General features: G+C 40.4%; 2 protein-coding genes across 5 annotated transcripts in view; both read left to right on the top strand.

Annotated features, from left to right (window-relative positions):
- znf609b (zinc finger protein 609b) overlaps positions 1 to 4,238 on the top strand; it is a 94,938-nt gene extending 90,700 nt beyond the window's left edge. Inside the window, exon 8 of the mRNA XM_088004159.1 lies at positions 1,293 to 4,238. Within this exon, the coding sequence (XP_087860285.1) occupies positions 1,293 to 1,336 (44 nt within the window). The 3' untranslated portion in view covers positions 1,337 to 4,238. The remainder of the gene's footprint in view (positions 1 to 1,292) is intronic.
- Positions 4,239 to 6,207: 1,969 nt separating this feature from the next.
- The window catches only part of gramd2aa (GRAM domain containing 2Aa), a 30,944-nt gene continuing 13,547 nt past the window's right edge, over positions 6,208 to 23,604 (top strand). The window contains exons 1-2 of one of the 4 annotated variants that reach the window (XM_088004163.1): positions 6,208 to 6,818; positions 16,772 to 16,876. In XM_088004163.1, coding sequence (XP_087860289.1) covers positions 6,679 to 6,818; positions 16,772 to 16,876 — 245 coding nt within the window. In that variant the 5' untranslated portion in view covers positions 6,208 to 6,678. Of the gene's footprint in view, positions 6,819 to 9,832; positions 10,068 to 15,703; positions 16,877 to 23,604 lie in introns of those variants that run through there. The other 3 variants (XM_088004161.1, XM_088004160.1, XM_088004162.1) reach the window with 3 other exon arrangements.

The raw sequence follows: 23,604 nt of genomic DNA, 5'->3' as shown, positions 1-23,604 counted from the left end.
ATATCTGTGCTGTAGAAAGAAATAAATAGCGTTTCTTTGTCCAGGGTTTATTTGAGTGGAACACCCTCGGGCGTCACGCTGCACTCTTCAATTACATTTATGCTGTCGGCTCAAAGGCAGCAATCTGCAGAGAAGCTAAATTGTGTCCAAACAAAGCTCTCGTCTCTCTGCTGCAGTCGAGCACAATATGCAGCGCAGCTTTTAGCCTCTCAGCTCATCCACCCTAAGTAGGTCCTCTGAGGACAAGTGGATCACAGTGTTTATAATAGAGATGTTGAAGATGCCGCAGAGACGCACAGCTGCTGCGGCCTGCGACGACCTCTGGTGGCAGCTCTGTGAAATTACACCAAATCTGATCAATTACTTGTCAGGACGGTGTGATTCATGTGTCCCTTCAGCAGAAATGCTTTCCAAGAGGTTATTATGGTGTGAGGGAACATTTTGGGAGATGATTGTGGGAATCCTGAACAGGATATTGTAAAATTTTGATGATGTAAAAAGGCACGACACTTCAGCAGCACCACGTTTTTACCTACTGCTTTTTTTTAAATCAAGAAAAACAAATGTTTTGTTTTTATTATGTTTAAAACAATTTTCTTCAGTGGGGTATCAAAAGTTACACAAAGTAACGTACGAAAAAAACATAATTTGCAAACATTTGACAAAAAAAAAAAAAATCATAATAAAGAACTGCATTGGATTCTATGTAAGTGGACATGAGTTGGACCTGCCTGTCCTATTAAATGCAACCAGATAAAATTAGTTGGTAATTGATTCTGTTTAAATTAACTATGTCGGATTAAAAACTAACTTATTTGCTTCCTTGTAAAGTATGCATAGCTGAGCTCTGGCTCCTTTTGTTTCTTCTGTACCAACTTTAGAAATCAGTTCAGCAACATGAATTTGAAACTTGAGCATTACCTCATAATCTTTAGGAAGTGACATTTTATTGAAAACAAAATAAAATGGTAAAACTCAGTCAAAACACTGACACGTCTGACTTCTCAACAAGGTTAAATCCATACAAAAAAATAAACATTAAAATACCAGACTGTATTCTATGCTTTTAACATGTTAACATGTTTGTAAAGTTAAATGAAATAATAACTTTGACTTTTTTTCATTTTAAACTGTTTGCCAATTCCAATAAATTAGTCATTAAATGTCTCTCTCTCTGTATATTTGGAATCTTATTGAGATCATATAGTTGCTCAGATATCTTGAGGACCTTATCTTAATGATTAAGACCAGTAACCTGTAATTAACAGTTTTTTTGTGCGTCTCTCTCGTAGGGAAACCTGACCGTCACACCTCAACCCTGCAGAGATTCATGTGACTGGCTCACATGAGAGCAACATCCTCTGGTTGTTACCTTTTAGACATCAGTTGAATGGTGTTTCTATCTTTTATTTTTTAGTTTCTCTGCCCCAAGGCAAGGCAGAATGTTGTTGCTGTTTTTGTTGTTTTTTTTTTGTTGTTTTTTTTCTTCTCCTCACAAAAGACCCCAAATTCTCTGATCCGAGGACTGTAACACGACTTAAGAGTATAACCCAGGTTCAAAGCCATCGCTCTGCCCCTTCCCGCAGAGGAAACGCCGACCCGCTGAATACCTAGTCTTTGCACTGTCGACAAATACAATGCAAAAAGAGACTGCCAGAACAGCTTTCCGTGTTTTCTTTTCAATTTTTTTGTTTTTGTTTTCAGACTGCATTGTTTCTGTTTTGTCACACAGAAAAGAACTTGGCGGGTTGAATTTGGGGTACTTGGGAGGGGTAGGAGGGAGGGAAAGCGGCGTCGACTCAACTAAAGACGGGCTTTGCAGTTACGCCGTGAAACAACAGTATATCCTTAACTTGACAAATGTTCGGCTATGTTTAGGGGAGAGGAAGGGGGAGGATGGTAACAGCTGCTTTCTTCAGAGACTTAAGAGCCTGAGAGTGAAGTTCTCCCATCTTCATCGTCATCACTTCAAGTTTTTTCGGCTTTTGTTTTTGTTTTGTTTCTTAAAGGAACACCTCGCATTTAGTTTCAGGGATGATGCCGTCATGTTTCAGCGAACACACCTCATGGAGAAACAAACCAACACTATTCGTGTCTCCTTTTCTCTCTCTCTCTCTAAACTCTCTTTCATATCATTGTGTGTCCATCTTCGGAGGTGTCTGACGCCGGGTTCAGTCATGCTTTTGTTTAGTTCTTTTAAATGTGTTTCGTTTGGGTTTTTTTTGGTCCCCTTCACCATGAAAGGAGTCGCATCCACTTAAAACGGTGAAGCCACATCAGCGAGCGATCGGGTTTGTTCAGTTACTGCACTTCTTTCACCCTGATTGTTTTTCCTGTGAACAGTGTAAAACTTGGGCTCATGTATTGTTCTGCTGTAATATATAGGCTTCTAACCCCTTTCTGTGCGTAAATGTTTGTATTTATTCAAGCATGCAACTGTTAGAGAAACTTGTCAAAAAGCCGTCTTCCTTTTTTTTTTTTTTTTTTTTTGGCCACGCTGAGCACAGACGCCCACGTGTTTTTGTGCGTTTTCTTTCGGTTTTCCTCGTCTTGGGTTTACATCTCCGTTCGCCCCCTCTAAACGCACTTCTAAATTAGCGTCTCCTAGCTAATCCAGTCAGATGAAGTGAAAACGGAAGGAAGTCTGAGTGATTTTCTTTTTTCTTTTTGGCTAATGTGATCAAGCGGAGTGGGGTGGGTTCTCTTCTCTTTTGCTCATGTGGCTTCACCGTAACAACTGGTAGGTCAGATCCATGGTGACCAAGCCGCTCCTAACGCACAACATCAGATTCTGACACCTGATTTAAAATAAATAAATAAACACTAAATTTAAACGGCCTGCCTCGGAGTCGCCTTACAACATGTGGGTCCTGCTCCGTAAATCCCCATTGGTGAGCTTTTTGTCGACGTGAGCGTGGCCCCCGGTTCTACCAGAGGCTTTAAATTACACGGCTCCCAAACCACGGGGGTGTTTTTTGGGTGAAATCCTATCCATGTGCTGCTCACATTGATTGCAGGTTACCGATTGTTGAAGGTTTAAGGTCATACCGAGGTGTTTCAAGCATTTTAATGACAGGATATTGACCATGTCTGTTTTTTTTTTTTTTATAAGTAATTTTGTTTTTTTTTTATTATTTCTCCCCTCCACCCCACATCGCGTCCCCACCCCCACCCCCTCCACCAACAGTGAATCATGCCTATCAACCCCCACCTGGCGTCCAAACCTGGCATTTCTCACATTTAGCAAACCGCAGCGATTCATTTTGAGGTTCACGGACATTCCTGGTGGGGGAAAAAATAAAAAAGTTACCATTTCCTCACCCCCCAAAAAGAAGAAGAAAGAAAGAAAGAAAGGGGGGAAAAAAGTTGACAGGACGGTATATATTTTTGACTTTGTGCGCATTTTAAAGAAGAATGGCTGACATGATTTAAAAGCTGAATGTGGTGGTGTGTGACTTGTACTTAATCTGTAAGGGTAATCTAGGCAGCTGTGATGTTGTCATTAAAGTCAGTGGGATTTTAGTACCAGCAGACTGCATATAGTTTTATCAGACAATGGTTGTGACAAGTGCATTTGTTCTCTCTCTCTCTCTCTCTCAATCTCTCTCTCTCTCAATCTCTCTCTCTTTCTCTTTCTCTGAGAGTAGTGTTATCTCAGTAGTAAGCAAAGCCCAGTGAAAATCATTTATTCTAAAGTGTATGAAAAAGCCAGAAAAGTTAACGTTTGCTATCAACATATTGGAAAGTGCTTGGCTCTTGTATTTCACAGGACTGTATTTGTTTCATGATGAAGAGTATATTTATTGGCCAGCAGTTGTCTCAATTGGTGCCTAGTCCAACATTCTTCTGTGAGAACACAGAGACACTCGCTCGTTTGTCTTTTTTTTCCCCCTCACCCCACCTCCTGTCACTCGGCCGCCCTCCCCCCACCCCTCCCTCCCCTCCATTTTCACCCCACCGTCCTGCCTCTCCTTAACCCCCCACCAACCACCCCCTTCACCCGACCCCCACCCCCCTCTAAAAGTACCGGAGCTCGGTGCTTGCAAGGATGTTTACAATGTCTTCATTTTCTTTGTGTGAGAAATTCAGAACTCTTCTTCCCCCCCTTCTCTCCTCTGTCGTCTTTCCCTTCAGGAGTTTGTGTAAAGTGTACATTACCATGGTTCTTTTTTATACAATACTCTGTAACTTGCCTTTGTAAATTTGGGCTGGAAAAAATAAATCTTTTTATGAGACAATCTGTCCTAAGAACTGCTCAATGGCTTTTTCTCTCCTCCGTTGCTCGTCGGCTCTGCTAAACGGTGCCTTTGAAAATGTGTCTTTGATCTTTTCTTCAGCCGCGTTTTACTGCTTCACCCGTGGATTAAAATTCAGTGGATGTTTAAATATTTCTCAGTCATCCGGAGAGTTTCACATCTAAAGACCTACAAAGGCTGAAACTGGCCCAGCAAAGGCAGAAGCAGCCTGGTTACCGAGGAGGAGCTGCAGAGATTCACAGCTCAGGTGGCGACAAATCTCCTGATCGAACAGCATTTTAGTCATGCTGACTGCGTAATCCGTCTCTGGTTTACGGAAGAGTTGGAAAAAAAAAAAAAACAGCTATGAGATGTTCAAGAAGAAACGTAGCAGGATAGCAGAGACGTGGAAGCTGATCAGGATCGAAACTGAACTTCTTGGCCAAGATGTTATATGACAAAGAAAAATAACGCTTCACCACGACACCCTGAACTTTAAATTCAAAGTAAACGCTCTAAACATAATGCCGGAGAATAAAGGAATGGATAACTCCATTGTTAATGTGCTTAAAATCCTTGAAGATCCTGTAATTTCAATTGGGTGTTTCCAAGGTTTGGAAAGTACTAAATGTTTGATTAAAAACAAACATTTATTTATAGTTGAAACCAGATATCTTTAAACACCTAATCAAAAAACACATGAACATTTTTTTTTGTCTGAAGTTAAATTAGGCTAAATTTTTCTTGTTTTAGGTCAATTAAAATGACCAAAGTTATTTTACATGATACAAAACATTCAGATATGTTTTAGCTCATGTTGAATACTGTCACAAGACATTATTAAGAGAAATAAATGATATATTGTAATTGTGAATTTAAACCCTTCTTTAGTTCATTGTCTTTATCTCTAAGGTGTGGTGCTGGAAAAGTTTGCAAACTTACCTTGAAAATTACTTGAATGTTACTGAGGGAAAACTGAACCCCATCGACGGGACATCCTGAGCATGTACTGCATTTAAAATAACTCAATTTAACTGGTAATTAGTCTGTTCTTGATTAAGTCTCTGTTTCAAAACAATACTTAAATGTTACGGCCAACAAGAAGACGGTACTAACAATAAAACAATCTATTTTTTAAATAAATGCCATTAGAATTATGAAGCCGGGTTTTTTTAGGGTTTTGACACAGTAAAAATCTCATCCCAAGTCATTTTTATGTCGGATATCAAACTGAGATAGAAAATTGACTCAAAGCAGACTTTTTTTTTTTCTGCAAAGACCAGCACTTTCCAGTTTACATTTTCCCTTTTTAACATGTTTATCACTAAATTTAAAATAAAAATCCCTTTGACTGCAGGCGTCAGGGTGCACTGCTGCATGTGGCCACAGGAGGGCAGTGTCTATAAACGGGCCAGTCGGTCTGAGCTGAATCAATGTCCAGTTTAAAGCAGCGTTTCTATCACGCTGGTCACGACCACATACATCAGGCTGAAGTTTGAGGTTAAAATACTTCAACATCTTTACAAATCCTTTCATAAGTTTTCATCCCAGAAATGCTAATACATATTAAAGTTGTATGTAGATTTTCAAAGTATGAAATCTCCACTATTTCTTTAGTTTTTGCTTCCATTCAGTCAGATTTTGTTTTAATTTGTTCCAGCGGTCTTGAGCAATCATTTTCTAGACTTTCTGGAGTTTTACTCTCCAGCAGATGGACCACGTGTGAGGAAGACCATGGAAGGTCATCAGAAACACCTGGACGACTTACTGTCCACAAAAGACGTAGAAGGAAAATATACTTGGTGATTTAAACAAAGTTTTCTTATTCAAATCATTTTGAAATGAAACGGTTACGTTTTTGAGTGTCTTCAGACTGTCTTTTTACTATTTCTGCATAGAAAAACCATAAAAAACCTGTAAAATGTAACCATCTTCTCCCCACTGATCTCTTAGTTCAGTGTTCATCCCGTTTCTGCTCCTTCATTTTCAACATTTCTGATATCTGTTGTGACCCAGCTGTCTGCAGCTCCCTCTCTATCACAGCCCTGTCTGGGTTTGATGTGGCGTTCACTGGCATGAGGCTGCTCGGGGTATTTTTAACTGCCCCCAATGCCCCTGAAGTGACTTGGCTCCGTGCATTAGTATAATGCAACATCGGTGACTGAGAGTGATTATGCCGGGGATGATTTTGTTGAGTGTAAATGGGGGGGGAAATCTGATTATCCTCCCCGCTCTGGGCTCTGCGGAAGGGAGGAGGAGGAGGGTGGAGGAAGAGGAGGAGGAGGGCCTAAAGATACCAATGTGCTGAGCCAATGGCTTTTCCACCACAGAGCAGCTGGCTGGCATCAGGACAGGACAGGCCGCTCACAGGAAGGATACCTGGAGGACACCGGCGCCCGCCAGCTGCTCGTCGGACACCGAGGGCGACTTCCAAGAGGTGTTCATGGGATGCACTATCTACGCAGCCAGCCCTAAGGCTCTGCCCGCCGACGAGGCCCGGGGCCAGGACAGATACTACCAGCTCCCCCACTACAGCCATCCTTATGGTAACTGCAGTCAGAGGATAGCAGCCTGCAGAGCCAGGTCAGTGAACGCAACACAGGAAGTCCACATCGGGAGTAAAACTGAACCAAAGCAGTCCTCACACTATGGGATAGATTTGTTTTTGTTTTCATAAGTAAATTAGATGGAAATCTTTATAAATTGGTGTAAAATAAGTTATGGAAATACAGGTCTAAAAGCAGGTTGTTTCTGCATTTTCTTTTTTTTTTCTGGGAGTCATGACTGAGAAGCTCTAGAGATAGAAAATGGTGAGATATGAGCAGATTCAAAGCACTGAAACAGAGGAACGCACTGAGAGGATATCAGTCTGTCACGTGTGGGTGTGTGTGAGTGAGTGTGTGTGTGTCACAGTTTCTTTGACTATTTCCTCACATGACTTCTCTTATCCCTGCAGTTCAAACGTCCATCAGTAGAAAGTAGAAACTAATTGCACATTTAAAGACTGCGAAGAACTGCAGAGAGCTCTGATACGTGAGATGTGTTTTTTATTATTATTATTATTATTATTATTATTATTTAAAATTTTTAAATTTGGATCATTTTTGTCCAGGGTATTTTATTATTAATCCTTTGTTATAACATCAACAGAGCTGTTTTTTTATGCTAAACCATTATTAGTAATGCTAGTGGGATGCAACTTTAGCACATGTGCATACACACGATGAGTATAAGTGGAGGAATCTGGAGGGAAGGCATCGTTAACCAGTCGAGAACCTTTCAGTCAAAAACAGCGAGGGAATGCCATCAGACCCAGAGGACGACTCAAGTAAAGCAAATTCAAAACTCACACAGGTTTCGGTCGATCAAATGAAGCGATGAGAGATGAACCAGTTTTGGGGCTGAAAATCAGGAATCTGTCGTTTTTCCATTACCTGCTTGTCTTTTCAGGGTCATCAGGGCCTGAAGCTCTTTCTGTATTATTCATAAAGTTTATTTGCAATATGGCTGCTCAAGACGTTACAGGTTTCTTTAGCAGTGTTGCAGAGTCACGCATCCGTTAACACTTGCATAATGCGCTATGACACAGCCTTGTGGAAATGACTATGTCAAAAAGACATAATTATCATGGCAGCATTTGTTGCTCTAACGCTGGCTTTGTTGAGCTTTAACTAGGCCCTCACAGAGGTGAAGTCAGATTCCTGTGGTTTGCACTGTGCTGCTATAAAGGAGGAAAATGATTCTTCTCCTTCCAGGCTGCAGGGGATCAGTTACAAAATGACTAACTTTTGAGTAATATTTCAAGTTTTGTCAGAAGAATCTTTAACATGTATCTATTCATCGATAAAATTCCAATGATTCATTGTTGTACCAAAATATTAGATTAAGTCGTTCATGCTTTAATTGTGTCACTCCTCGTCTATTTTTAGTTTCATTTAATCCGTAAGCCAGGGGTCAGCGACTTTTGCAAGCCTGAGAGAAATTTTTACTTCTGGTCCAGCGGAGCGAAATTTTAGAGCCACAAAAACAACTTTAGCACATGGAAGCAAAATAACTTTTGTTTCAGTAAAACTTACTGATAGAAAAATAAAAACACTAAAATATTTTTTACACCATTAGTGACAACATTCAGAAATGTCATGCCTATTTTGCATGAAAACACCAAAGGAAAAAAACTGCTAATGCTATCATTCTTAATGTAATTACCTTTACTTTTGGAAATATTGCTCAGTTATTTTGCATATTTGGTCAAAAGTTATTGGGATTCTCATTCAAAGCTGAGGTTTTACCGTTGTGCTAATTTGAAGTTTCCGGAGCGGTAGTGGGGGACTGATGATTTGGGTTTGTTTTACGGTCTGCGTACCCTTCTCTGTAACTCCTCTGTAAATATTCTAAAGTTAAAGTCTCTTCAGCTTCACTGTACCGTAAATAGCGGTGTCCGTCTCGTCGCTGGGCTCACCTGACTCAAGTTATTATTTTTCTGTGTATTTTCTGAACTGCAGTGACAGACATTTTCCAGCACTGCTTCTTTTGTCGATCGGACTCTGGCGTTTTCTAAAAGTAAGACGTCTAGCGGGATATGTTAATATTAAATATATAATCACTCCTGCATGGAGAAACACATCCTTCCTCAGAAACTGCACTCAAGCCTTGAAGACTCTCAGGGTCAACTCTCTGATGTTCAGAGTTTTTTTTTGTTTTTGTTTGTTTGTTTTTGCACATTTTCAATTGGATACAAGTATTTTTTTAGGATGCCGTGCAGAACCCTTATTCCTCAAAACATAGTGTTCTTAATAACCAACTATATCTTCTCAGTGTTTCACTGACTTGTCCTAATCTTCTGCAGTTCACTTCATACAACGTGCCTTTTCTATAGCAGTGGAGTCTTTGTGCAGTGAGTGCAATATATGAGAATAAAAGATAATATTATTTTTCTGAATTATGACTCCATTAGTACTCACTATCAAATTCACAAATTTAGAAGTGTAGCTTCAATCGGTTTTTTATGAAGGTATCTTACCTTATACCACTCTGTGCAGTCCTTAGTAAGAGCACTCAGAAACCTTCTTATAGCTATTAAATCAGCTTGATATCGATATTGATGTTTTCTAAATATTTACATATTTCAGATTTTTTCTTGGTTTTCTTAGCATTTCATTTTCTTCAGTTCAATACTTACACTATGTAAGTATTGAACAACTGAAGTTATGAGTTCATTACTCATAACTTAATTCATGGACATAGCAATAGACACACATGGTAATATATCTGCTGAGAAAACCCAGCTCCTTACTTGCTTTACTCACTGTCTACAATATGGTATGTAAAAACCATTAAAAAGATTAAAGATGTGCACTTTAAGTTAAAAACTACAGCTCGTTTTACAACCATGGCTGTAAATATGAACACTCCGTATATTAAAAAATAAAAAAATAAATAAAGTTTAGATATTTATTTCCGCGGAGATAATATTTTCACTTTGCACTTTAGTCACGCATAATAATAATACAGGTTCGCTGTTTTCACTGGGCGTCGGTGGGGTAAAAAATAGCCTCGGTTTAATCCCCAGCCCACATTGGGCTGATAGGTAAGCTCAACCCACCTCCACAGACGGACACACTTGTGAGAGCGACGCAGCTCAGCAGGGCTCGCTCATCTTACTGCTAGTTCTATATTTACGGTAAGGGAGCTACGGCTTGGGAGGCTTTTTTTTCTCAACGCGGATAAAACTTATTAAATGATATCTGGAAATGCATCCGAGACCTGAAGAGCTGCGCGGGGCTTCAAGGTGGCAACACAGCGGAAAGAGTCGCCGCACATAGAGAGCTACAGGTAAAAGACTTTTAATCAAGTCGATCTAGTGCGAGTACGGTACGAACTTCCGGTGAGGATTTCAAAATAAAAATTGTCGCCTCTCAATTTATGTTTTAATGTAACAAAATAAATGCTGAAATATTTTTTCCTTGGACTGCATGGTTACGTAATCACTATTAAAATATTGTATTCCTATATGATTGCATACAGTATGCATTTATTAAGTTAGTATCTGTATTTTATTTTGAAGGAAAACGCTTTTTTCCGGTCTTTAGCGTAATTTCGCCAAACTGCAACTGTTCTGATATTATATAAACTCAAGACTTGTTCTGGAAAAACTCACTGTAGAAAATGTTCAGGAATAAAATACAAAACCTCACAAAACTATTGGGATTTGCTTTGTAATTTTCAAATATATATTTATATTGAGTTTTCATTAAAAGAAAATGCTTATGATATTTAAATAAAAAAAGATATTCTACTTTCTGTCTTGGGAACCTTTACCTTACAGCATAACACCTTATTAAGCAAAAAGATGTTTCTATTTTCCCTAAACTGTTATTTTTATAACTTCTGTTTATCCTTAAATCCCAGCAAGCTATAAACAGTACTTATTGTGCTCCCGTTAATCTTCAGAAAGGTTAACACTTGGAGCTTTGTGCAGACTTTAACACACCTCTCTCATCAAAGGTTGTTTTGAGGCGCTTGCACAATGGGGAGGTTATTTCAGGAGGCCTCAAGCAGTGCAGATGTCAGAGTCCAAAGGCTGGACCTCTTTTGCACTTTGATGGGCTTTCTGCCTGTAAAATACAACAAGAACAAATAAAGACGATGCACTGCAATAAGGAAAAGAGAAAATGCATAGATATACAGGACGCACGACGGGAGGGGGAAAAAAAACTAAAAGAGAATAATGTTACCAAGAGTACCAGGGTATTTTTTACCTGAGTTGCAAAAGTGGCAGATATTCATTTCCTGCTTTGCATTTATTTTGGTTTCGTTTGTTTTGTAATCATGCCATTGTTTGTCTAAGTTCGAGAAACCCACTGCCTGCTCGTCATAACAAACATTCCCCCCTGCACAGCCAGCAGTAACAATTACCTGTCTGACATCGTCTGACAGCAAAGGTCGGCTGCGCTGGCGTAGCTGCAATTTGTTTCTATGTAAATACGTCGAATTAAACTGCAGGAAAACGACAGGATGGCACTGTAAACCGATAGTGTCAGTTACAGCTGGTGTGGAAATAGGATGGTGACACAACACCTGTAACTGATTATAATCAAGGACAGGCTGTTTTGTTTTTTGTTTTTTTACTAAAAAAAAAAGTGTTTGATGGTGGAGCCTTCGGTCATTTTGCATAAAACAACAATAACATGGTTGCTGAAGGATTGCAGGCAAATGGGGGCAGAACGCGTGCTTCAACCCTCTCACTGACTAACAGCCTCTAACACGATTACAGCTTATTGGATTGGAGGATGTCTTGTGACAACGCAAAATGTTTCTCCCAAGAGACAAAGAAGGACACGGACAGACAGACAGACAGTGGGACGTGTCTGGGGTTTTTCTGGTCCGCTCCCTGTGGCATTGCAGCTCTGCCCGTTTAGGTGAACCTCCACACCAGTCTCAGGTCATTCGCTAACTGTTGTGCTTTCCGTATCACCATGTCTCCCCCCCATCAACTTTGAGAAGTCTCCTCTTGCCACTTCTCCGTAAAAGCTGGAGGTATGGAGGGAAAGACAAAATTGCTCAGCCTGTCAGTTTAGGTGGGAACATTTGCAGTTGTTTGCTTCTCGAGCATCATTGGACGGCGTCAGAGTAAAAGAGGCTTAGTCAAATTGAAACACTTCTAAAACCGTACATCCTTTCTCCTTCAGCGCTTATTGGTCGACTGCAGGAAATCAACAGCGTATGCATTTAAGTTTATTGTTGTAATTTGATGCTGCATGAAAACTTTTGCATGCGTGGATGTTGCTGCTGTTTATGTGTTTATTAGTTATTGTTTCATCTCATGTTTAAGGAGCTCATTTGAGGACATCACCAAAGGCTGCCTTTGCGGTGGTTCATTTCGTCGGTCTTGGGTTTTTTCCTCGTCTCTAGACGCGTTTGCAAGAATTCCTAAGAGGGAACTTGCTTGAGCTCACTTCTCTTTTCATCTCGGCGTTAAGCATGTTCAGCGCTCTCTCTGCACATTTTCTTTAATTTGTCCTGCTCTTTTAATATGAGCTGGGGATGTTGCAGGAGAAAATGTTCCGAATTAATTGGAAGTTACTGATGATCACAGAGTTTGTCTGTGTCTTAATCAAGCTAAGTCTTATTTCCCCCAAATAAATGTTGATTTAAATGTCTCTGTGTCCTGAAAACTTGGCAACTGAACACACTGACACTGTGCAGGACTTTTTGTTTTGTTTAGTTGGGCCCAAGACATTGATTTATCTGTGCACTTGTCCGGTCTCTTAAATTTCAAACACACATTGTAGGAAACAAAGACTGGAATACGAATTAGTAAAAGCCCAGAGAAAAACACCTCCAGACTTATGAATCCACTTTAAAAGAGTAGACAACAGTCTGGCTCCCTGAGGATACGTCTTTGTTGTGGTTTTAAAAGTGTGTGCAGTTTTGTTTCTTGAACAGCCTCCATTAGTTAAAAAAAAAACACCTGCAGATCTTTAACTAAGCCTGGCCTTCAGGTGATGTCACATGAGCCTGAAACTTGCTGCTGTTACGTTTCACATGTTCGGGGGTCAAAGGTGACGTTTCGGTTTCGGACGATGATTTCAAATAAAACAACCTGCGATGTTCATATTCATGTTTATTCGGTCGTTCGACTGATTTTGTTTGACCAAACACGTTGGTCGTCATCACGTATCAGAACATGTAGGGTAATTATTCCCTACATTACGTGCTGCTGCTATTTTCCAATGTTCCCAGATATTTTATGGTAAAATTTATAATAAACTCCGTAACTGGCTTTGTTTTTTCTGCGTTAGCGTAGCTAGCTTGGTGTGTTTCCGGTGTTTGGCGGCAGCAGCTCCACCTCCAGGTAAAATGCGGCTCCTCGTGTTTGTCGTTGTTTCAGTGCATTCCCTTTTAGCGCTACGCAGTCAGTCATATTTGGTGCAGAACTTGTTGGGAGCGGTTCACTTGACCTTATCTTTTCCAGGTGCCACGCTGAGACAATCAAGTTTTGACGTTTGCTAACTGACGCCATTGCTACATTTCGATGCGCAGAAAACCAGATTTTATCCCCCCCACCCCACTGCCACCTTCAAAACCTCCATGCCCCAGGCTACTGCCCCAGAGTAAGTACTTGTTTAAGTCTGACTGTGACCAATACAGTTCAGCATTAAAAAACATCTCATTTGTGTGGTAAAGAGTTGATATCAGGACATCTTTTTAACCAAACAGCAAATTTTAAGTCCCCATTTTACACTCAAGTCAATCCCTGAATCCTTTAAACTTAGATTAAAAGTGGAATGACCCTGCAGTTCCCAGCCTTATCTATTACAAAAAGCTTCTTTTTTTTTTTTTTCTTTTTTTTTTTAAATGTCCCATTTAATCCTCTGCTATCCCACATAAGCAGTCAGCTCTACCTCCAAGCATCAGCAAGCCATTGTTGTTTGAAAAGGTCAGCGGCTGACGTAAAGCTTCTGGCCAATTAGAGATAATACTCTGGAAACTCCATGCAGGTTGCCTGTTTCCATCAGCACCTGTAATTACACAGGAGCAGGTGGTAGCGACTTCCCCGCAGCCCCCAGAGGACGGCACAGAGGTGACATGTTTGCATCCATGTTAGAAAGGCAGGGAAAAAAAAAACAGGGATGTGAACGATGCTTCAAAAAAAAAAAAAAAACACAGTGATGACCATGGAGCAAGACCCTTAAAAACGTCAATATGCAGCGAATCTGAGCGCTAACTTTAATGTCCAGAGCAAACAATGTTAAGGAAGGACATCCACACTCTTTCTGATATGTCAACTGATTGTAGTGGTTCTGATTGATCCAGTCGATAAGTTTAAGTTTAGACGTTTTGATGATGCCGGTGTCAGAGAAACTAGGATCACCTGAGTGGAACTGCTGTGCGTATCGGTTGATTGAAGATGCAGTCAAAAAAAAATTTCAGCACATTGGACGTCACATGCAGTTTGGTTAAATCGGTAATTAACAGGTTAGAGAAAGTTTAGTTCTTATCTAAATCTGCCAGGAGCTCTCTGAGTGATTTGGCAGGAGAGGACTGGAGAGGAAGGGTGTCGAGACACCTGCAGCCACGGGAAAGGAGCTTAACGCTCCAGAGAGTTCGCCGGGTCCTTCAGCGATCAGAGTTTATGGTGGAGTGGCAACAAAAAAGCTTGGATTTAATCTTAATCTTGCCTGGAGTTTATCTACAGACATGCGGGAGACTCCGAGAGCAGCGTTCTGTGGTCTGATGATGAGACGAAATGATTTTCCAAAATGACACGCTACATTTTTGGAAAATCACCAGAAACACCTTGGAAAAAAAAGGAAAAAAAAAACAACAAAAAAAAACATTTAAATCAGCAATCAGTGATGTAACGAAGTAAATGTATCAGTTTTAAGAGTTTTGTAGTAACTTCATTGGTGTAATAGCCATGTTTTTTGGTTTGTTCATAAAAATTACAGCACGGTTGTCAAGTTGTCAGCTTGTTATGTAATTATATACTGATGACGGGTTTCTCATATGATGACGTTGTCAGGATAGTTAGCAGTTCTCTACATGTATGAAATTGTATACATTTATTTCAGGTAAACACATTTCGTCACATCACAAATATAATGTATTTCATTGGGTAGTAGTTCAACACAAATTAATTGTGAAAGTCAAAGCAAAATGTATGTTTTTCGACGAATAAAGATCTAAAAAGCCTGGCATGCATTTGCATTCAGCACTTTTTAAAGTCACTTTTTGAACATGTAAAGATGAAATCTTTGTCTACTCTTAATTTCTCAAGGCCTTTCAGACCACATGGAGAGAAACAGTGAACATCAAATCCAGACCTTACCACAATTTCTCAATTAGGCTCAGGTCTAAGCTTGGACTGGGCCAATATAAAACACCAACGCATCTCGATCCAAACCATCCCCGTTTTATTATTATTGCTTATTTTTCCAACATCTAGCCTCTTTTTGCCAATCTTCCAGCAAAGCAAGATCTATGGAGTTCACAACTCGCAGCTGATTCTCCCACATGAGCTTCGGATCTCTGCAGCTCCTCCAAAGTTACTGAAATCCTAAGTCTTTGAGTCTTTGCTCCTTTTTATTATAAGTTGTAAGTTTAAAGAGAGCTCTGTGCGACGTTTCTGAACCAGAGGTACTGCTTTATAAGACAACTCTGATTTAAACTTTGACGCAATTTTTTCCTGGAAAAAAAAGATGCTATTTGTTCACTGATGTTCTCTAACCAACTTCATAGGCCTTCATAAAGCATCTGTATTGATATTGTGATTAAATCTTACACACGTCGGCTCCATTTCCTAACTAGATGTTGGGAGTTTACTTAGTTGGGAGGACGTATGCACACCACACTTTTCAGAGGTTTATTTTTATAAAAATAAATTAATAATATTAATAATAATAATAATAATAATAATAATAATAAAAGGTATTTCTTACCACTTCATAAGTACATGTTGCATTTTGTTGGACTATCACATAGCATTTTAGTAAAATACCCCGAGGTTTCTGGTTTTAATGTGAAAAACTGGGAAAAGCTTACATATAAATTTTTTTTCTAGGAACCATCGTCCAACGTAAGTGGAAAATATTTTCCTAAAAGAGATGGCTTCAAATTAAAGTGCTTTCACATGTAAGTCTTCCCTGTCGTGTTGAACTATTGAAGATCAAGTTACTGATGGCTGACCGTAGAGCTGAAACGTTTCTGTTGAAGTGCGGCGGCCAGGCGGCAGCACCAGCAGGTGTCGACTTGAGGTCGGTGGCCATAAAAATCCTCGACGGCCTCGCAGAGGACGGAGACTTAGAGACAAAACTGATTCCTGGCATCTGTTTTGAGTCGTGCACAAACCAGCGTCAGCGAGGCCTTGAACTGACCTGAGCAACAAAATCCATCACACCGAACGCAAAGCTGGAAAAAAACAGCTTTTATTTCAAACCTCCTCCTTTTAGTTTCAGGTAGCAACAGACTCATGGGTAACTTTAACTTTAAAATAAAAAATAAAAAAAAACATCCGTTGGGGATTCTTCTTGCATTACCGTCATGTTTTCCCGCTTTTGTAACTCGCTGAGGTTGCACTTGGAGACGTCTAAAGCGTGTGTTTTTCAGGCGCCGGAGGGGGGAGGAGGGGGCAGCACATCAGGTCAGCCATCTGCACAGTCTCTAACTAAGGTGCTCTACTTTTTCTGCATGAGACATCTGGGCGCGAGTACACACTGACCTATTTACCAAAAGCACCAGAACACAATTTTAATCTGCCAAGTGGGCATTTTTCTTCACTCCTTTTTTTTTTTTTTTTTTTTAATGTACTACAAACAAGCCGAATCCAACTGGAAACGTTGCATCACAGCGATAAGACAGAGTCCGCTTGTTTTGACCCAGAAACCGTTCGGGGAAGCTCTCTCTCTCTCTCTCTCTCTCTCTCTCTCTCTCTCTCTCTCTCTCTCTTTCTCTCTGTTTGAAGCCAAACGTGGGGATCGAGCGGGGGAGACGTGCCTGCTGTTAACCCTGAGTTGTGTGCGTGTTTGTGTGTCCAGGGCCAGGAGCATGACCGAGCAGCAGGAGCAGGGCGAAGTCACAGGCCTCCTCTCCACACATGACCTGGACCCCTCCAAAGACGACGACACACACGGCCACTTCAGGCAAATGTCACGCAGCTCTTTGCAACTTTCACTGCTTTGACATGTTTTTGTTTTTTTGTTTTTTTCCCCCCCTCTCTCTCCCTGCACAAACCATCTGCATCCTGTGGGATGATTGTGGGTTCCAGCCCTGCGAGATTTATTTTCACAGCCTCATTTTGTTCTGTATTTGATGTGAAACAATGGTCAAGCTCACACACACGTTCTCACACAGAGATTTACAAGGAGTTTGTTTATGTTCCCCTTCGAGGTCCTCGCAAAAGACACTCTGTTTTGATTACAATAAGTTATAATGACAGAAATATAAAGTGTCTCAATCTGTCGCGACGTTTTGCAACAGGCCGACAAACAAAATGTTTGTCTGTTACGTAAGGAGGATTGGAGGCGGAAGCAGATTAACGCCAGGGAATCTGTTCTGGGATGAGGTTTGGCTCTGAAGCGCGGTGTGTTGGTAAACTCTGTGAATGAGAGGGAGTCTAACACTCTGTGCACACGTCAGGTCTGATCTTGTAGGACTCGGTGAGCAAAGCGCCGCTTTCGTTTCTTCTATGTTTTGAGTAGAAGTTTGTGGCATTACACAGAAACCGGCCTGCTGTGTTTTTTTTTTTTTTTTTCCTGTTTGTAGCCGTGAACGATGCAAGTCAAACGTTCCCAGAGCTTACAGAATATTTTCTGAAATTTGCAGATTTCTTTTCAGAGTTTACTCTTCCATCGATCCCCAGGCACTGAACTGTACACAAAGGCACTTGTTAACTGTGACTTTCAGGGGCTTACAGATGGGGTTTTTCCATAAATTACATGGAACTGATTGGGACTGGGTGATATATTATGAGGTGACTCGTCATCAGGCCCAGAACTGGAGAAATGGACAGTTTTCCTGTAACATTAACTTGTTTCTCTGTTGGCACATTTCTCAAGCTTGACCGGCAGTGTGAGGTGTGAACACCTCGTACATGAGCATGATTGACAGACCCTCCTCCTGGCTCTGATTAGTTGTTTCTGCCCGGGAGCGTTGCACTTCTGCAAATGGCAGTAGGATCACTGAGAGCATCTTCTTTTTTTTTTTCTTCCCCAAATTATCTCTCATATTCTATTGTCAGGATATAGTGACATTTTTAACAAATGTGTTAAAAAAAGAAACATTTTTATGAAAGTTACATATTACAGTAACATTCTCAGAACTAACTGTATGACAAGGTGACTTGCACCCCAGGATTTTCCAGACTTATGAGAATACTTTCTATAATTTTCAGGGTGCTTCCTGGAAGTTATGGGTCGCATTCTGGAGCTTTCGGGTTCGTAAACTGGATCACGTGGATAAACTGAAAGTGTCAGCATCTATCTGTATTATGGGACAACTTGCAAGAGTGGAGCTTAACACCTTTGCAGGAGACTGTTGTACTGTTTTGTTTCTCTTTTTGACCAGCGCGTTAAAGTAAAGTCAAAATTAGTGAAGGTTTTTTTTTAAATAATTATACAGTCACCAAGAAAACACCTCAGCTACACTGTCTAAAAAAATAACATGGGACTCTGATTCATCTCTGCTCATATTTGGCGAGAACTTTCTCCAGATTCCTCAAAGTGGGCTTGAGGTTCTAGAACGTTCTGACCGGTTTTCACAAGTCGCCACAAAACACAGATCCTTAAAAATATGTGGATGATTTAGTAATGGATTCTGTTTAAAAATAAAAAATAAAACAAACTCTGCGATTTCTGGAGAAGTAATCTTTCCAGTTCTGGGTAGCAACCTGTAAGTCCAAGGAGAAAGAAGATATATTTTAGGGACCACTACTGTTTCTTTTTAAAGATATTTCATTCTTTGTGATGAACTCTGGCCGAGCTGCAGCGAGTTTCTGTAGATATTTATGGGCTCCAGGCAGATGACCTGAATTTAAAGAACAGGGATTTTAGAAAGATTTCACAACAAATATTCCCACAAGCCGGCCTACAAAGGAAAAGATTATAACTCACAAAAAAAAAAAAAAACACAAAACAAAATAAAACATTCACTGACAATAGTACTTTAATCTGAGTATATTCCAATGACTTGGATAAACTTGTAAAGCACCGTCATACTGCTGTGGATACAGATACAGTCAGGAACACACACCAAAACAATTATTAATAATCCCAGAGACTTTGTCTTATTTCTAGTTTCAGAATGAAACTAGAGACGTTCACTTTCTAATTCTGGATTTAGTTTGGGATTCTTTCATACCGAAACTAGAGATAAGCATGATTAATAGTGTTTTCTTTTAACTACTGAGTAACAAACTTCAAAACTTTTAGTTTCAACCCAGAGTCTAAAGACATATCCTCTAAAGGCCCAGCGTTCAAAACTTCAACGTTTACAGCCACATGTTTTTATTTCTGCTGTCTAAATGTTTAACATCCCCCCTCCCCCCCCTCTCTCTCTCTCTCTCTCTCTCTCTCTCAATCCTATTTTCTCCTGTACTGACTCAGTCTGCCGCCGCCGCTTCTCCGGCCACCAGTGGGAGGTGTTCACTTTCTAATTTTGGATTTAATTTGGGATTCTTTGAGCTTGTAATTAGCTTCACCATTCTGCCTCACAGCCAAGGGCACAGTGATCCTTGGACGACAGGCGCACGCGTGTGCACGCAAATGCACGTGCAGCACGCAACGCGTCGCTTTGTTCTCCGGGGAACGACTGCTGAGTCGCGTTTTAGCTTCTATTTTCAAAACCTTCTGCTTTGGAGAAGAAGAAAAAAAATGACAGAGATTAAAGAGAGCTTGTGTGAGCCTAGTGTCATATCTATAGGATTAAATTCATACTGTAAATTCACTATCCTCAAAGGATGTTAAAAAAAAAAAAAAAAACCTTTTTGGCGTTGGGTACGAGTTAACCTCTGAAGGCGTTCTTATTTTACTTTTTTTTTTTGTTTGCATATCTGCATCATGACCTCGTTTCTGCTGGAACAAAAACTCCTACAGCTCCGCGCCGTCAGCGTTCAGTCACCTGTACTGGCCGCTGATGACAAGCTGGATCTCGCGATAAAAAGAAAGAGACAGATGGAGTGGAGAAAGCCAGTTGGTCCCCGCGGGGCCGCCGGTGGTGTTTAATAATCACTCTCTCTCCTCTCCACCTGGGAGTGCAGATCCGCCGCCGTGCCGCCTATTTATAGGAGGAAGCCAGCGAGCAGGAAGGGCAACACACATGCGCTATTGTTCATATCACGGTCACAAGATGAAGAGATGTGTTTTCCAGGAAGGGGGATTTTTTTTTTATTAATTTTTTTCCCATTATTTTTCTGGGTCAAGCTATGTAAAATAATTAAATGTTGAGGAGGTTAAGGGGAGGGTAGTTTTTAATTCCTTTCGTGACCTAATTAACTCCAATGTTAGTTTGATTTGATTACTTTAAGCTCATGTTGGCGTTTGGACGGAATAAGTCTGACCCGTCTGGTCCTAAGAGGCTCTAAAACCATTTAAATCTAACGTAAAGTGTTCAGAAACACACAACCGATTCCACACTGTCAAGCTCTGCGTTAAACCCCCCAGGAACTTCCACAGTCCTCTTTAGCAATGACAACTTAATTTAGTTATTTCCTGTGTGACACACAGTCACACACATCACTGTGGAGGAACTGTGGCCCAGTCTTGTTCAAAGTGTTGCTTTGGTTCGTTGCGGTTCTCTTGCGGTCGCGCAGCAGCCTCTCAGGCAGGCCAGCCGGAGCTTCAGCTCTCAGACAGACTCACATTTTGAATCTACAATGCAGAGGACTTCATGGGGGACGTGTGACTACAAAACAAGTCCAAATCATCACCACTCCCCCACCGTGCTTTGCAAAATATCTGACATGTTTGCACCTTATGCTGCTCACCAGTCCAAAAGATGTTGTCCTTTGCACTGCTGCAAACCTAAAACATGGCGGAATATTCTTTGTAGAGAAAGGGTGTTTCTCCTCGCAGGCCTTAACACGACGCACTTCTTCAGTGTTTTTCTTATTCCTCTCTAAGCTCTTGGGTTTGTTTCTCTGAGTAACTTTTCTGGCATTAAGATGACAGGAAATTGTTTGGACGTGGTCAGTCCACTTTAATGATCCTCCAGTCTGTTTGCCTAGAAAGTCCAGTTCGTTTGAGGAGATGTGAATGATAATCAAACTCTGAAATGGGCTAAAGAATGAACTCTGGTCCTCCTATGAACCTAGGTCTCTGTTTGGTTCAAGTGAACTCTGGTGCGGTTTGAATGCGAAAACCAAGCAGACTGGAGACCGCTCTAAAAGCAGGAAGCGGACTACAATGCAAAGTATTCTGGGTAAATACAACCAAAACAAACGCTTGTGTCTAGCACTAGTGTGGGAAATAGTTTCTTTACCAAAGAGAAAAGAGAAATTCTACAACCGCTAAAATCTGACGCTACTCCACTTTTGTTTACATTTTGTGAAGAAGGAAGTCGTGCTCATGTCTTTTTCAGAAGTTTTGTTTTGTTGTGTCCTTCTGTTGTTCTTGGTGCAGCGCTCCCCACAGGCGAGGAGGGGAACAAGTTTTTCAGTTAGTTTGGATCGTGTGAAAGTGAACCGCGCCAGCTGAAAATGGAGCAAATGTTGCAATTTTGGTCCCTTATCAAACGGGATCTACCAGAAGCCATGTGAAGACACCCTCAGATTATACCTGACATCTTTCTGTGTTGTCATTGTTTGTCAGAGCGCCTTGCTTTGAATGACGTGCATATTTTAGTGCACATTGCATTTTGCTGCACACTCTTTGAAAGCAATCAGCCCCCACCCTCCTGGACCCAGCCAGAGTTTTCACCATGACAAAGAGCTGCATGGAAAGAAACATCAGAGCCAAACACAGTTGTTTCAGGTCAGAGGTCATCCTATCCTGTTACAGAGCAGGCTATCAGAGCAAGGACACTGACAGAACTGCTGCAATGAGAGGATGACGAGGCTTTGCATAATGGCAGCTGGCACATCAGAAGCGCTGTTCAAGGTTGAAGACAAACAGGCCGCTGTTTCATAAGGACATTTCCTAAAGAATCACAGGACATATTTTTAGATTTCAGAATAATATGTGTTTTTTTTTTACAAATGTAATTAATATCTATATCACAGTTTAGAGCTAACAAGGCATTAGCCATGGATGTGAGCTACCCAGGAACTTTACTTTCCCTCATACCTTTCTAATAGTAGACAGTAACATTCATTATTTACCAAGCCGGCCCTAGGCATATGCAAGGTAAGCGGCTGCTTAGGGCCCCCACGCCACCACGGCCCCACCAAGACCAATAAACTAGCATGGTAGAAAAAAATCTATATTTAAAATAACACTGAAACTAAATTCTATTACTATATTGTTTTTATTGGTAGTGATGATTAATCTCTTTTTGTTGATGGCTGCTGCCAGTGTTGGGGAAACATAAGATGTTAAATTTAGTGTTTAATAGTTGATGTTACTTTCAAGTAGTTAAAATAAAATGACACACTTTAATACCGCTCTGCATTTTAAAATCCAAATGATATTTTTTTAATTTGCTACTCCTGTAAGGTTGAAATCAATAGTCATAATAGTTCTGGTATAATGTATGCTAATTGCAAATTATGCTAATGATACCAGGTATGTTACACGCATAGTGTAGTTTAGGAATTATAAATCATCTGGTGTTGACATGTTGATATGGGGGCCCCGCAAGAAAAGGCTGCTTAGGGCCCCAGAAGGGTTTGGACCGGCCCTGATTATATATTCATCTGCTCTCTTTCAAACTCCTGAATACATATCTAATATATCATCACCTTCCTAAGATAATAACAACTCAGATTTATTTATTTATTTTTTTTTTTTTTACCAAAATCATCTTTAGGAAAGAAAGAGGTGGTGATTTTTTTTTTTTTTTTTTTTTTATTGTGGCAAAAAATGACTTTGGTCATTATTTTAGGAAGGAGACAACAAAATATTTTGCTTTTAATTGGGTCTTGTGAGTTGTGAGTTCAGTTCCAGCGCCTTCCCCCGCCACGTGTCGTCGCGCCTCTGGGCAAGGCACCTCACCCCGGCTGGCCCTGCGTATCAGTGTGTGACTGTGTGTGTTTGTGAGTGCAGCCGGATGGTTGTGATTGTAGCGTGAAAGTGCTTCGAGTGGTCGGCATTTCTGAAAATCTCTACAGAGGTTTCTGTCCGTTTCCTGTAAATAGAGGCTCAGAGTTTCCGCGTGTTTTTGGTCATCGGGTCAGTGGTTCCTGCTGTGCTGGTTCGCCTCTCATGGGGGCAGATCGCTTTTTTATTTGCAGTAAGCAACATCACTATTGTAAAAGGTTAAAGATGGTCTAGACTCTAGAGTGCTGCATGCTTCTTTCATTCTTTTTTTCTCTTTCCTTCTCTATTTTTTGTTTCTTTCAATTTCTCTCTTTACTTAATTTTTTTTAATTTTTTCTCTGTTTCTTTTCTCTTTCTTTTCTCTATTTCTTTTATATTTCAATAGAAACATAAATATTTATTTGTTTCTATTTATTTTTCTCTCTCTTTCCTTTCTATCTCTCTCTCTCTTTGTTTCTTTCTTTTCATAAAAGTTTGTGAAAAGTACATGTCTTAGGAGACCATCTGTCAAAGATTTGATCCAAAAATCTGACCTTATCAGATAAATGGTCATTCCAGGTGAGCAACTGAGAGAGTTTTTACATTTTGTATAAAAACTGTTTCCAGTCTAGACATGCCCAGGTGTCGTCTAATATGGGTAAAACTTTCAAATCCAGTGTAAAAGTGAAGCGAGAATTGGT

Source organism: Poecilia mexicana, unplaced genomic scaffold (genome assembly GCF_051168715.1).
Source record: "Poecilia mexicana isolate PSO_F unplaced genomic scaffold, ASM5116871v1 scaffold_3, whole genome shotgun sequence".
In the NCBI taxonomy this organism is placed as follows: domain Eukaryota; kingdom Metazoa; phylum Chordata; class Actinopteri; order Cyprinodontiformes; family Poeciliidae; genus Poecilia; species Poecilia mexicana.
The sequence above is the reverse complement of the archived record's forward strand: the minus strand, read 5'-3'. Positions and strand labels throughout refer to the sequence as shown.